This window comes from Notechis scutatus, chromosome 7 (assembly GCF_049901735.1).
Source record: "Notechis scutatus isolate UNSWTSFEM ecotype Mainland chromosome 7, rNotScu1.2, whole genome shotgun sequence".
Taxonomy (NCBI): Eukaryota; Metazoa; Chordata; class Lepidosauria; order Squamata; family Elapidae; genus Notechis; species Notechis scutatus.
The window spans coordinates 27,803,414-27,818,200 of NC_142015.1; the positions used below are offsets into that span (position 1 = coordinate 27,803,414).

Genomic DNA, 14,787 nt, shown 5'->3' on the forward strand with positions numbered 1-14,787 from the left:
GCGCCGGTCGCAGTCGGGAGGGGCGCCCCGGAGAGGCCTCCCAGCACGCCCCCGGGGGCACGGCTCTTAAGCGTCGCTGGGCGCCTGCGCGGCCGGGCGGTGGGTGTGGCTCGAGGGGAGGAGGAAGAGGGCGCGCGCGCCAGGACGGAAGGAAGGAGGAAGGGAAGGGCCGCCATCTTGTTGTCGCGTCGCCGCCGCCGCCATAGTCCGAGCGGAGTCACGGCCGACGGGCTGCGAGACGGGCCGAGCCGCAGCGGGAAGCGAGCGCGGCCGCCAGGCAGGCAGGTAGGCGGGCGGGCTGTGGTTGAGAGGTGCTCGTATGGCTGCCCGGGCCGCCGGCGGTGGAGAGCGGCGCTGCGGAGCCGGCCTCCGCGGCGGTTGGGCGGGTGGGCTTTTCCGGCGCGGCGAGGGCCGGCGACCGAGGGCCTCTCTGCCCATCCGGCTGAGGCTCCGCGGGGCCGGGAGCGCCCGCCTTTGTGCCGCTCGACTCCGGAGCGAGGCCTCCGGCGCGTCCTCCGGGCGGCCTGGTCCGCCTCCCGACGCGAGGCCTGGGTTGCCACCGCCTCCGGCCGGGCCTGAGACAAAGGCGGGGAAGGGGGGCCGTTTCATCCAGAGGCCGTGAACAGAGGCGGGGAGGCTGGCTGAATCCGGGCCTCGGACCCTCTCGCCCCCGGGTGGGCGGGCCGGCGGGGGAGCGGGGCAGTTTTGAGACGTATCTTAGCGGGGAAGCTTCGCCAACCTCCGTCCCTTGAATGGCGCAGGAGAAAAGGTATGTGTTCCCTGCCCCCAGCCGGACCATCTGCCGCCCAGGTTACTTGCGTCCCCCAAACTTCCTTGGAAGTGGATGCAGCCAGCAGCTGCAGGTACTAACGGCTTTGTCTGCCTTCTTTTCAGATTGAAGTGAGTAGATTGGACGGAACTCAAGTGTGTTGGAAGACTTTTTAAAGAGTGGTCCCACAGGGCATCAGCGCAAGTGACTGGTTTCTCTTGGGTGACTTTACAGGTGTTTGCCTGTGTTGCAATAAGAGACTCATCTATTGAGCAGGACCTAATTTATCTCTTCATCTTGGAGAGTTTAATAAACTATTACACTTTCCGTACTCACAACTGTTTGGAAGTTGAAAGACATTTAAAAGGCAAACATGAGTACGGCCAGAACAGAGAACCCTGTTATAATGGGTCTCTCCAGTCAAAATGGACAGCTGAGGGGCCCAGTAAAACCTGGTGGTGGTCCAGGAAGCGGGGGGACACAGGCTCAGCAACAGATAAACCAGCTGAAACATCCCAACACAATCAACAATGGCACTCAGCAGCAAGCACAGAGCATGGCCTCCACCATCAAGTGAGTACTTGTCTAGAGCGTTGGCAGCCATCTTGTCAGGCAGCCAGAATGTCCTCAGAGTTTTGACTTCTGGATGGAGTGTGAGCACTTTCCTTCTTGTACCCGTTTTACCAACTACAGCAATATTTGATGTTATTCCTGAATTGCATTTGTCTCACATTTGTCATATTTTACTTATCCGTTCTTTGCTTCCTATAGTTTAATTTAGCATGGGATGAAGCAAAGGGTAAAGACATGCAGTTGTTAGGAGACCCTAAAGAAAGGCTGCCCGCTGAGCAACCTGAGGGATTCCTACTTCTGCTGGGTTCCTATGAGTGGGAACCGCCACAACTGCAGCCCCCCCCCTCCCCCCCAATACAGGTCCTAGACACCTCTCTCAACTGGGTGCCCAGTACAGATTTTTCCCAGGTGAATGGAGAAGCACATTTACTTATTTATTAAATTTATATGCCACCAGTCTTACTATTGAAAGAACTTTGGGCAGCATACTGAGAAAAGGGCTCCAGTGATTTGGGACGGTTGCTTTAGAAAGCACTAAAGGAAGGAACCAGCACCTTGGATTCAACTCACTAAGCCCTTAGGCTAACACTAGAACTGCTTTATTTTTATTAGAACTGATATTGAGTATCCTTGGCTAAAAGCAGGGGTCAGATTGCTTCCTGCATTAGGGATTGATTAAAGCAGAGAATCAACATATAATAGACAATCCTATATATTTGGGAGGTTCCCTTACTAACAGCAAGTTTATCGAGCACCATTGTAGCAATGGAAATGGAAGTGGTGAATCATGTAATTGCTTCAGAAGACTTCCAAAGGGTTACCCAGCCTAAAACAAGTAATGTCCAGGTTATATTGGTGTGAGCAACTGGCATATCTTTTCTGGAGGAAACTGAATTGATTCTTTTTAACATGACATTTCTTTGCAGCAGTTTGCCTTGATCCTGTGATCTCTGCTCATTTAAACCAAACATGCAACCAGTTTGGCTTTGATGGAAGAATACGGTGAGATGGTACAGAACAAAATAGGGAGCCTGGGACTTCCCAGGGAAAATAACCGTCTTCCAGCTTAGGGTGACTGCTCTGCAAGTAGCGGCAGGCATTGTAGAACAGTGCCTTCTGCTGCAGCTCTAGGTAATCAGCTCTAGAGAGGTCTGGAAGCATCACCAGGGTCTCCTCCTATGCATCCTGGCATGTCAACACTGCTTGTATTCAAGAGCACAAGTCTTCAGGAGTGCCCATAGCTTGCTCAGCATTGGGAAAGCAACTTCAATTATGGTCTGTTGCATTGTTCACAGTTGAGAATGATTGTGCAATAAGGAGTTGAAGAAAGTTTCTTCTGGGCTTTTAACACACCGTGGTTTAGTGGCTAAGGTCCTGAAGAGCACTGGTACAAATATACTTTGTACAGTGGAAGCTGTTGATTTTAGTCCAGCCACATGTTACCAGTCCTGCATATCTTATAAAACGGAGGCTGCTGTTTTGAGATATGGAGAAAAAGGTAACTGTGACTGAACTTAAAAGTTACTCAGTAGTATATGACATGTTCAGATTCTCTCCACATTCTCCAGTACTTGCTTAATGCTATGTTAACACTTGATTATACTGACTTAAAATGTCCTTTGCTTCCTATGTCATGAAGTTTGTCAGATTCTAGGTGGATTAAAAGGGCTGTTATTTTTGCATTTTTCAACTCTGAGAGTGATTGTATCATATGTGATGTGTGGCTAGACCAAAATCAGGTCCAGTAGCTAATAGTTTTCTCACTTCAGACCTGGCGATGACTGGAAGAAGACTTTAAAGCTCCCTCCGAAAGACCTGAGAATCAAAACGTCGGTAAGGGCTTTCTAAAATTTTAAACATGGGAAAGGAAGTGATGTTGATGCTTGGCAGCAGGTGTTCCTTTCATTGAAGTGTAAGGTTTCAAACCGATTAAATCACATTTGTCTTACAGAATTCACATTGAGATAGGTTGCCTACTTTGCTATCTACTTGCAAAATCTGAAATTACACCAACTAAAAATGTCTGTTGCAAGCGATGGCTGCCTGCTGTAGATGATGCAGCTAATTACAAATAACCATCTTAAACTAACTGGTGAAACTAAAAGAAAATCATACATATTCCCCTCCTCCCCTATGCATCCCAGTTCTGAATAAAATCAGCAGCAGTGGGTATAGACTGCAACTTACCTTGAATTTAATGCTACCCCATCCCCTACCACCATTTACCCGCCCCCCCCCCCATACATTTTTATCAAGTACACACATCTTCTAGATTTTAACACCATAGCCTTGGCCAGCCCAGTTTCTCTGCTTCCCACTGCTTTCTAGAATGTCTTCAGTCCCTGGGGGAGCGTTGAGCCATATCAGAGTACCCACCCTGCTGCTGGGCTTAGCTTCAGAGTGCACTTTGCATTGAGACTGACATCACGTGAGTTAACGATTCTGCTTTGCTTCTCCAGGATGTGACGTCAACAAAAGGAAATGAGTTTGAAGATTATTGTCTGAAGCGGGAGTTGCTGATGGGAATTTTTGAAATGGGCTGGGAAAAGCCATCTCCTATTCAGGTTAGTCACCTATAGTGCAGGTTGAGTAAGTTTAGTAAATTATGATAAGATGCTTATTAATGAATGGAAATTTTATTTTACCTTTTATAAATAATGGGGGGAATATAAGGCTTTGGATTTCCATGCACACATGTCGTATGCTATCTGCTTCTGCTGAAGCTCTGCCTGTATTGTTTTGTTTGAACAATACTGCACGCCTGGAAGGCTGATGAACGTAGTGGAGAAAGGAGCGCTAGAGTATCTTCCTTCACCTTTTCTCTCTGCAGCCTCTTGCCATTCAAATCCTTCCCTTCCTTGGAAAAGAGCACTTTTCTCCATGCATAAGACTCCATCCTTTCATGTTTTCTTCTCGGCCAAAGCCACCCCGGTTGAAGGACTCGCTCTTGTGCATATGGAAATGGCCTTTTCGTGTGAGATGGAGAGCGTAGGGTCCCTGGAATAAAGGGCCGAGATTTCTTACTACTTCATTGGATCTAGCTTTTTCCGTTTCTTGTGGTAGATGGAATTGGAACAAAACAATTCATGTTTCCAGTAGGCTCCTTTATGACACTGATGTTTGAATGTTATTGTTACCCAAGCAGAAATATTCCTGTCTCCAAACCCAACCTTTTCTGTCTAGAGAGGCAGACGGAAAAAACATAGAAGTTTGTCATGCAGGCTACAGACCATCTAGAAGACATCACAAGTCCATATTCCTACTTTTCAACAGCTGGATGCCTACCTAGTCAAGGCCCCAGAGTCCTATTGACTTGGGAGTCCGTCATGATCAGTTCCTTGCCAGATGACTGCCGTGTGTCATTAAGTTGTGCAGGGTGGTGACTTGACTATGTATTGGCACTTGGGCCACGCTCTCTTTCAGCTGGGAACGAGAACGTAGTTGCAAGCAGTTAACCTTTCTGCCTTTTCATCTAAAGCAGGGCTGTCAAACAGGGCCGCATGCCTCGCACACAAGCCATGCCTAACCCAGCTCTGCAAAGGCAAAAAATGTTGTGATATGTCACAATACGTCATGTGACGCGATCGAGTTTGATACCCATGATCTAAAGTGTGGCCCTTTTCTCCTTTTTGTTTTTACTCTCTATGTTTATATCTTCTGACAGCTGTTTTGTATTTTTTGCTTCTATCTCCTTCAAAATCTTACCTTCTCTTCCCTTTTCTCATGCTTCTTCTCAGGAGGAGAGCATTCCTATTGCTTTGTCTGGAAGGGACATCTTAGCCAGAGCGAAGAACGGGACTGGCAAGAGCGGTGCCTACCTCATTCCATTACTTGAAAGGCTTGACTTAAAGAAGGACAACATACAAGGTCAGTGGAAGATGACAAGCCACACTGACTCCAGTTGCAACAGGCCTTACATTGTCACCAGGGACCCTGTTAGATTGCTAGCTATGCAACCGCTTCACTTTTGTGAAAGAAAGAAAAAAGTAGAGAAGGATTTGGGAAAGGGCTTGACTGGAATTGGTAAGGCCCCTGGGATCACTGTTGCTTATTAACTGGAAGGGCTTGAAGGATTTCACAGGGAAACTGCTGCTGCTGCTGCTGCTGCTAACAGTGGAAGTCTTTGTTTTACGTAGGTGGAAGAGAAAGACTGCTGTGCTCCCCATTCAGCATTCCCTCCCCTCAGTCCATCGAGAGCACCCCTTACTTTGCCACGGTGTTTGCTCCCCTGATTCAGTCTATCCCAAACCAACATTCAGTTAGCCATGTATCTGAGAAAGCAGGACATGGGGTGGGGGTGGGGTCTTCCTGTTTGTGCGACCTTTGAACAAGAGCATCCAGTGAGATGTATCTTTAAAGGTCTCCAAGCCCAAGAACAAAACCTTATTTTGCAATGATGCCAGGAATTAATCTTGCACACCCTCCTTTTTGCCTAATGCTTTTGTTTTAGTCTGAGAAAATCAGACAGATTGTTGCAGGGTTTGTTTTTGTGGGCTTGTTGTTGTTGTTCTAGATTAGGTTTGCCACGGGCCAGATGCATCACACACAGACCACGCCCACCGCAGCTCAGCAAAGGCAAAAACCGCCACAATACGTCATGTGACACGATCGAGTTTGACACCTGTGTTCTAGATGCCTTTACATTCTGATTATTTAGAAAAGCAAATGGCTAATTTTTTTGTTAATAGGATCAGAGTTTTCTGGTTGAAAGCAGTTGATAACCTATCTTTTTGTTGGTAATTGTGGAATCATTAATATTTTTTGCCATATTAATATTGAGGAAAATATTCTGCAACATTTCAGAAGAGAGAGATCTTACACAAATCCAACCTTCTGATTTTGAGGTTGGAAAAGAATGCTTTGGTTTTACCTATGATTGCTTTGTTCCTGGGGGTGGGGAGGTATGAAAATGGGAGTTGCCATGCTCAAGCTCCTTAGCAATGAATAATTTTAAGCATAGATGCCAGAATTAAATAAGGATTATCAATAATTTTAGGTCTTTTTGCAAAGTCATTAAAAGTACAGTAGGGCAGAGGTGCAGCAGGCAGGGATAGATCATGCTAGAAGGCCTTGGATTTTTTAAGTAAATATTCTGTATTCCTGGGTCCCACTAATTGGGGTATCAGCATTTCTCTTCCAAAACTCTGGTTGGGAAAGCTTCACTGCAGTTTTCTCAGTTTCTCACACTCCACACACTGCATTGTATAGTGAGTTGGGGAGAAATGTGACTTGGAAGGTGCTGTTTCTGCGTTACTATGAACTTTGAAAAGCTAATAAAATGGTTCGTCTTCCATTAGCTTAAGACCAGGAGTTTCAAGCGTGTGGCATCACGTTGTCGTCACGTGATGTATCGCGACTTTTTTCCCTTTCACTAAAACAAAGGGTGGGTGTTGGCAGCGCCTGACGCGTCCGCCCCAAGGGCCACGGGTTTGGACACCCCTGCCTGCTTCAGGCACTCCGTCAGATCCAGGCCACTTGCCTATTTGGTCTCCATTAAAAGTCTTTGTAAGCAAGCTAGAAAGGACACTTGGATTTCTGAATACCTTAATGTTTAGCCCTCCCTGGACATACATTAGCATAAAGATCATCTGGGATCATGGAATAAGAGTGCCTCAAATTATCTCTTGCTTGACAGCAATGGTGATTGTGCCCACAAGAGAGCTTGCCTTGCAAGTCAGTCAGATCTGCATCCAGGTCAGCAAACACATGGGAGGGGCAAAAGTGATGGCAACCACAGGAGGAACCAATCTGCGGGATGATATAATGAGGCTTGATGATACAGGTAGGATGACAAGAACGGGGTAATCCCCCCCCCTTCTTTTCTGCCAGGTTTTTAATCCGGCTGCCTAATAAGCTGCTCTTCTTTCCTGCTTGCAGTGCATGTAGTGATAGCAACCCCAGGAAGGATTCTGGATCTCATCAAAAAGGGAGTAGCAAAAGTGGACCATATCCAGATGATTGTCCTAGACGAGGTAACGTTTAACTGACTTCATGAGCTGCAATCTAAGCCACCAGATCGGCTGTCCTGGGTGCCTTTTGTGGATTTTGGGCTCATTCCCCCCCCCCCCCTATGCAGCTGGGAAAGGAGGCCGCCGCTGGCTGGCTGGCTGGCTAAGAAGCATTGTTTTAAGATAAGCTGGGACTCTGGCCAGCCCCTCTGGGAGGGCTGTTTAAACATGGAACAAGCTCCCCAACTGCCCCCTTTTTTATCATGTATTAATTTATTTTGCAGGCAGACAAGTTACTGTCCCAAGACTTTGTGCAAATAATGGAGGACATTATACTCACCCTACCTAAGAATCGGCAGATTTTGTTGTACTCGGCCACTTTCCCTCTAAGCGTGCAGAAGTTTATGGTGAGTTGAATGAGCCCAAATTTGCATAACTGAGCAAAGGGTGAAGCATGCTTATACTTGCCACACGGCAAACCAGAGGTAGTCCTTAAAACGGTTTGTTTAGTGACCATTCAAAGTTACAACGGCATTGGAAAAAAAGTGACTAATGGCCATTTTTCACACTTCCGGTCATGGCCGCCTCCCTTTGGTCACATGATAAAAATCCACACGTTTGGCAGCTGATTCGTATTTACGATGGTTGCAGGGTCCCCTATCGTGAACTTTTGAAGAGCAAAGTCAGTGGGAAACCCAGGTTAACTTTACAACCACGTTACTAGCCTAACAACTGCAGTGATTCACTTAACAGCTGTGGCAAGAAAGGTCGTAAAATGAGGCAGTGCTCACTTAATGCGTGTCTCACTTAACAACAAGTTTTGGGCTCCATTGTGTTCCATAAGACAAGGACTCCTGTCCATGTCAGAATGCTTCTCTTCCAGAATTCCCACTTGCAGAAACCCTACGAGATTAACTTGATGGAGGAGCTGACTCTGAAGGGGGTGACCCAGTACTACGCTTACGTAACCGAGCGCCAGAAAGTGCACTGCCTCAACACACTGTTTTCCAGGGTAAGAACTAAGATTTAAACTAAATTGGGTTTAAACAATGACCAAAGTGATCAAGTGAAAGGAATCTTGTAAAATATTGCTTGAATAGAGTCTTATTTAATGACTAATATAGCTTTTATTTTTGCTTCTTCAGTTCTTTAGGTACTGCCTTCTTTTTGTGTACCTGTTTCCAAGCTGTATAGTCTAGTATTATCTGCGTATTTTCAAGTTCCTTTGCCATTTAGAAGCAGAATACAATATAACACTTTACTGTCTTTGCATTTAGCTCCAAATAAATCAGTCCATCATCTTCTGTAACTCCTCCCAACGGGTTGAATTATTAGCTAAGAAAATCTCCCAGCTCGGGTACTCCTGCTTCTACATTCACGCAAAGATGAGACAGGTCAGTGTGCTGTTTGGAGCAATTAATGAATATTTGCTGGATTTTAGGTGCTAGTTGTAGGAGGGAGAGGAGTAGTGGATCTATTTCCAGAGGCGTCATATACTCAGCCTGAACAGAGCTCCCAGGGTGAGTGTCAGAAGAGCCACTGGTCTTGTGAATTGCATGTTCTGCCACAGACCAGGCATTCCTTATCAAGTAGAATCAGTGGTGTATTAAGCAGACTAAGCACGTGCTTAGGGCACCAGGCCCAAAGGGGGCACCACAAAGTTGAGAAAGAAAGAAAAAAACAGTGAAGACTTGTAAAAAATCTTGCATATACAAAAGGGGCGGCAAGATTTGTCAGTGCTTAGGGCATCAGTGAGCTTTAATCCGCCACTGAGTAGAATGTTCTCTTCCATTAGAGGTGTATCAGTAAAAGCACCTGGATTTTCCTTTAGGTGCTGAAGGACAAACATTTGAGCTTTGGTCAAGAGTAAGTTGGTGAAACTTTCCCAATTCCTTTTCTAGGAGCACCGCAATCGAGTGTTCCATGATTTCCGGAATGGCTTATGCCGCAACCTTGTTTGCACTGGTGAGTATCCTGTCCTTTTCCGTGGCTTGCGTGTTGCCCAGAAAGGCTCTTTCTAGGAAGTTTCAGCGCTGCATTTTTGGAATTTGTTACGGTACTTTCAGCAACTGGATATTGTAAAATTAAGAGAATCCCCGGTATTGTTATTTCTTAAATAGATGAATGCAATGTGCTTTTACCATGGGTTGCTTTTAAAGATTATCTGGAAGCTGCAATTGGTACAGGTCAACTTTTGTATAACACCAGCACTGGAGGCTCTGCATTGGTTACCAGAAGAGTAGAAATTTATTTACTTGTATCCCGCTTTTATTATTTTTTTCTTTAAAAGCTCAAGGCAGCAAACATGCATAATATTCCTTCCTGCTCCTCCTCTCCCCCCCCCCCCACACACACACACAACCGAGGTGGTTTGGGCTGAGAGAAAGGAATTTGTCAAGCACAGGAAAATCAGGGAGTCCAGTCAGTTCAAAAGAATATGAAGGTTTATTGCATGCTCTCTACAAGAATCTGAACTACTAACGGTCCAAGTAAATTGGTGGTAGATAAGTCAATGGAATTTGAGGTGGGCTGGGTTTAGGTCTCTTGTGGGCATGAGGGACGCCCGACTGATTGATGCATTTGATTTCTCCTCCCTCGGGCCCGGCCTGGTCATCTACCAGATGAGCCCAAATCACTCAGCTGGCTTTTGTGCCTAAGGGAGGACCAGCTCAGTCCAAAATGCTGGTTTGGCCAGTAAAATCCTCCATGGTTCCACACTCAGATCTTCTGCTCCAGCCAGAATCTACCTGACAGTTTGCACATCCCTCATGTTAGGCTAGAAATCAGTCTTGACTCTGATCCTGAAATAGTCTCCTGGATGGCATCCTCCTTATAGTCAGAAAAGCAAACAGATTTTCAACATTGAGACCGTGAATGTAAAAGATCTCTTGTCATTTTGGAGATTTTTTTATAATTGCAACCATTTTAAGGTGATATTTTATGTTGGCTTGCTTTTATACATATTTTAAACCAGCATCGTTTTACATTTCTTTTGTTTTCCAAATTGAGGCAGTCTGGGTCAAAAAGTAGAGACGGTGGGAAATAAGGGAGACTTTTGCCATAAAAAAAAAGAAAGAAACCTGCAGGATCCAGTCTTGAGCATTTTTCACGCTAACATTTCTTTGTGCTTGAGGCTACAGAACAATCCAAAAGTTGGATGAGTCTTGTGTCACTTACATAGCCAGAGATTCTGAGCCTGTCTTTTTTGTATTACCGGATTTTTCTAAGGTGCAAGGTTTGTTTTTCAGATCTCTTTACCCGAGGTATTGATATCCAAGCTGTGAATGTTGTGATCAATTTTGATTTTCCAAAGCTGGCAGAGACATATCTCCATCGTATTGGCAGATCAGGTGAGGACATCGTTCAGTGAAAAAGATGTAAATGGCTGTATCTGATGATGATTCTTGGCAGCTAGTAGCTAGCATGGATTGCAAACTCTGAACCTCTTGATTTAGGATGTTTGCCATAACTTTGCGAATGCTGGTGGAACATCAGCTGTGTGTCATGTGTGAGCAGCTAGAACCCTCAGGGAGGGGCTCTGGAGAGCAGCCAGTCGGTCCATCCATTCCTCTAGCAAGGGGCTGGTTGCCCCCCACAAGGACATCAGGCCCATAAATCGCTTGTTCTTCAGCCTGCTGAGCTTCTGTGCTGCTCTGTGCAGGGTGGTAGCAGCTGGGCAGGTTCCGCTCTCTGAACTGCTCTATGCGGCAGTTACTGGCTTATCAAGAAGCACAATTGCCACTTGTACATTGTAAGGTACTTCACAGATATTTAAAGCCACCGTTGGATGAAACCAAGAAAGCTGTATGCACTTTGCTACCAGCAAATGATGGTCTGACACTGGAAAACACTGTTCCGCCACATAGGGCAGGGAGGGAAGAACTGGTCGCCCCCAGTCAGCCACACGGCGTCCTCGTGAAGCCAGCTGCCAGACTGAAGGCCTTTGTTTTTTCTGTTTGAAGGTCGATTTGGCCATCTAGGCCTAGCCATCAACTTGATCACCTATGACGATCGTTTCAACCTGAAGAGTATTGAAGAGCAGCTGGGGACAGAAATTAAGCCCATCCCTAGTAACATCGACAAGAGCCTGTATGTGGCAGAATACCACAGCGAGACCGTAGAAGATGATAAACCGTAATTGCTGCGTAGGTATCTGAGGGACACGTGGCGGGTGGGTATCCTGAATTGGGGGGCGGGGGGCTCTATTCCTCTGGCGTCGCCTGTCCCAGGAGCCCCGGTGGGGCCCTCGGGCCCTGGAAGGAAGGAAAGCGCCCATCCAGGGGAAAAGAGGTCCACCTTTTGACCAGACTCTGCCCACCTCCCTTGGCCTGCGGCTCTGAGACACCGGGCCTTCCCGAGCCTGCATCTCCGAGGCGTTGATGGGGCAGGACACAGAGCGGGCTGGGCCACAGCAGTCAGGCAAGTAGCTTGTTGGTGCTGTTTCCTTGGTGCTAAAGGCCTTTTTTCCCCCTTTTTCTAGGCTTTACTTAAACACAAAAGCTAAAGCCCTTTGATCTGGACCTGTGAAACATCATTTTTGGGGGGAGGCTCCTCTCTGAGGGTTTTTCATCTTTTTGTTTTGGAACAATTAAAATTACAGAGCTTTCCCCTCCTTTAAAAAAAAAAATTGGCTGTGAAGACAAAAGCAGAAGATAGGAAGAAAATACCTTTTGTTTTTCCCACTTGTTTGCACTGTGTGCTGACTGAACATTAGTTGCACTAACTGCTGGTTTTAATTTCTTTCTTTGTGATGGAGTAGAAGAACTCTGAAATGAGAAGATTCCCAAACTCCACCTTGACTGCAATTTCAAATTCACCCACAGCTGCCCGACTGAGTACATTTCAACTTTTCCCTGGCTCCTCCTCATCTGTCTTTTGAGCTAAAGAGCTTGTTACTTATTTGTGCAAAGTGCCTTATGCTATGAGACCATTCAGAAAATCCCTTTTGGATACAGCGCAAGGAGTCGTTTTGGTTCAGGTCGAAGTCTCTTTCCCCGCCTCTGTTTCCTTCCCCTTCCGGGTGCTGGAAGGTGGCCCTTGTCAGTAGTTTTGTTTGGTTAACTTTCTTTTAATGGAGGAATTGAGATGCAGTTGCTGTTCACCCACTCTGTAAATATGTGTATTTAAGCAAAATAACCTGGATGGCCTGGGTTGATTGAGGGAAACCTCCACACTCTGAGAGGAAAGAGCCACTTGCCAACCAATCTGCAGCAGGAGCCCCCCCCAAAACGCCCCCGGGGCTCTCGCAGAACACTACAGACTGCCCTCCGTGAGTCTCCCGTGGGGGGGCACAGCACTTGCTGTCTCCAAGCCATGGTGGTTTTTCCTCTCTGATGTGTTTTGCAGAAAATTGGATGTGTATACTTGTATAAACTCTGTAAATATGTGTTTTTCTGTTAAGGGTTCATATAAGTTTCTTTTCTCTTTGTTTGGATGAGGATTGCTGGCGTTAAAGGGATTGTAGATAGATCTTGACAGCAGCTAAAGGTGAGAGGGGCTCAGTTTTCTGCAACGCTACTCGATACCAAGCACGTTTGACTCCACGCCTCTAGGCAGGCCTGGCTTGCTTTAGGGGTTGCAATATTTGGAAGAGTGTCGGGCAAGGTCCTGTCTCCCCCCCTCTCCCCCCCCCTCCGAAAAAACAACCCTCCAGGGGAAGCTGGATTTGTCTTAAAGGGGAGGAGACCCAATCGCCTCCTTTGTCTCAAAGCAAGGCAGAACCAAAAGCGACTCCAAAGAGGCAAAGTCCTGGTCAATCCTGGCAGCTTGTGGCATCAGAACTTCCTGCCAGCTTGTGGCGATTCTGTTTGGAGCCCGTCCGATGAGCGATTCTAGAGCAGGCAAGGCGAGCCCTCTGCTCTTCCCCCATCAGGGTGGGGGTGGGTGTGCTTCCATTACAGTAGTGTTGCTTTAAAGTGTGCCCCTCCCAATGTGCTTGATGTTTGGCCTGATGTGCAGGCAGAAAGAGTGAGACCACTCAACCTGTAAATGTCTTAATGATTCCCTGTCGGCCTGCCAGCAGCAGAGGGCCAGGAGGCACCAGGGCTCTCTTGGCTCCGAGACAAGATGGTTGGAGCCCACCGCATCCCTCCTTCTTGCCCTGACAAGCTAAGCAGTTCTGATAGAAAGTACCAACTTTTTCCAGCCCTGACCTCAAGAGAACTGCCTCGAGCCAGGTGCCTCCTGACAACCCTTTGGGAGTGGAACATGTTTTGTCCAAGTAACCGTAGCAAAAGTTGTATTAACAGAAAGCTCTTCTGCTGGGAATTCAACTGAGGCTGCCTTAGATGAGCAAGTGCTTGGGGTTGGACAGCTTGGGGTGGGGGGAGGGGGCACTTGCGACCCAAAGCAAAATTTCGCTCTTCTGCAGCAGCCAGGGGCGTTCCCAAAGGAGGAGAGAGCAGAGGCAAAATGTGCGCAGCAGCCTTGAAACTTGCGAGAACACGTACAACACCTGATTCGGTGCGGTGAGTTGAGGTGGCCACTCTGTGTCCAGCCTGGCCACGCTCCTCTTGTCACTCTTGAAGCACAGCCTTTTGTAAAGAGAAAGTATTACTTCACCTGCGGCCGCCTAGCAGAGGAGCGGCCTCAACCTCTGACCACCATTTTTGGGTGGCTTTGTTTGGGTCAGAAAGCCACCTGACAATGGCTCCTTGTCTCTCAGTGGTGAAGAGGGACTTGGAAGGGAAAGATGCTCCAGACATCGACCAGGGACACCCGGTCTGTCTGTCTGTCTGTCTTTTTTTTTTTTTTTAATCCCTTTCATCTGAAAATGAAGGCCGAGAATTGGATTTATGCACAGAGCCGTTGCCAACAGTTTCTCAAAACTGGTTCAGGCGCTTCTGGAGAAATTTTGAGAAAACAAATTCCTGGGCCCTTTTGTTGCCTTGTCCCCCACCCACCCCACCCCCCTCCGGGGACTCAATGCTGGGGCAAAACAAGGCTTTGGTGATAACATCGGTGGGGGCTTCCCAGGACCCCCCTGCACCTAGTAGGGATGACCGTGGGTGGGTGGGTGGGTGGGTTGAGTTTTGCTTCTCCTTTTTTTTTAATTACAGAATGAGATGGGAGCATCTTTTCCTATCCCCTCTGCTTTTGTGTCTGTTGTTAGAGCTGGACAAGATCACAGAAACTAGACACCAAAGCAGATGAGTTTGATTTGGGCATCTCATTCTACTCTTCTTTATTTTAAGGGTGGGCTTGCTTGCACAGGACCGGCTGAATCTTGCCAATTGAGAGAGGCACAGTTGTGTCCAGGGTCCTTTGTGGGTATGAGTTGTTTCCAGCAGTAGTCTGACCTATGCTGTTGGTACAAAGCATGCCTCCGGAGCCTACTTCTGGGGCACAATCCTTATTTGTTCCCTGGCAGGGTATGGAAAGTTCAATCCAAGTGGGATCACACCACCTTTGCAATGGAATATCTCATGGTCTTCTGGAGGGAGGGAAGATTGGAGCAGCCAGAGGGGGAATCTGCTGCAACTCTACTCCTTAGGCAAC

General features: G+C 47.1%; 1 protein-coding gene across 3 annotated transcripts; it reads left to right on the forward strand.

The window, feature by feature from the left end:
- The first annotated feature begins 94 nt into the window (after positions 1 to 94).
- DDX6 (DEAD-box helicase 6) lies at positions 95 to 12,910 on the forward strand. Of its 3 annotated transcripts, none has more exons than XM_026680996.2 (14): positions 95 to 285; positions 895 to 1,342; positions 3,112 to 3,175; positions 3,802 to 3,906; positions 5,080 to 5,209; positions 6,978 to 7,124; positions 7,220 to 7,314; positions 7,575 to 7,697; positions 8,174 to 8,302; positions 8,568 to 8,684; positions 9,192 to 9,255; positions 10,539 to 10,640; positions 11,253 to 11,435; positions 11,771 to 12,910. In XM_026680996.2, the coding sequence occupies exons 2-13, from the start codon at positions 1,143 to 1,145 to the stop codon at positions 11,426 to 11,428; spliced, it is 1,452 nt and encodes a 483-aa protein (XP_026536781.1). In that variant the 5' UTR covers positions 95 to 285; positions 895 to 1,142; the 3' UTR covers positions 11,429 to 11,435; positions 11,771 to 12,910. The 3 variants fall into 3 exon arrangements, with proteins under 3 accessions (XP_026536781.1, XP_087825920.1, XP_087825919.1); XM_087969794.1 differs by having other exon boundaries at positions 12,050 to 12,690; XM_087969793.1 differs by having other exon boundaries at positions 137 to 281.
- The last annotated feature ends 1,877 nt before the right edge of the window (positions 12,911 to 14,787 follow it).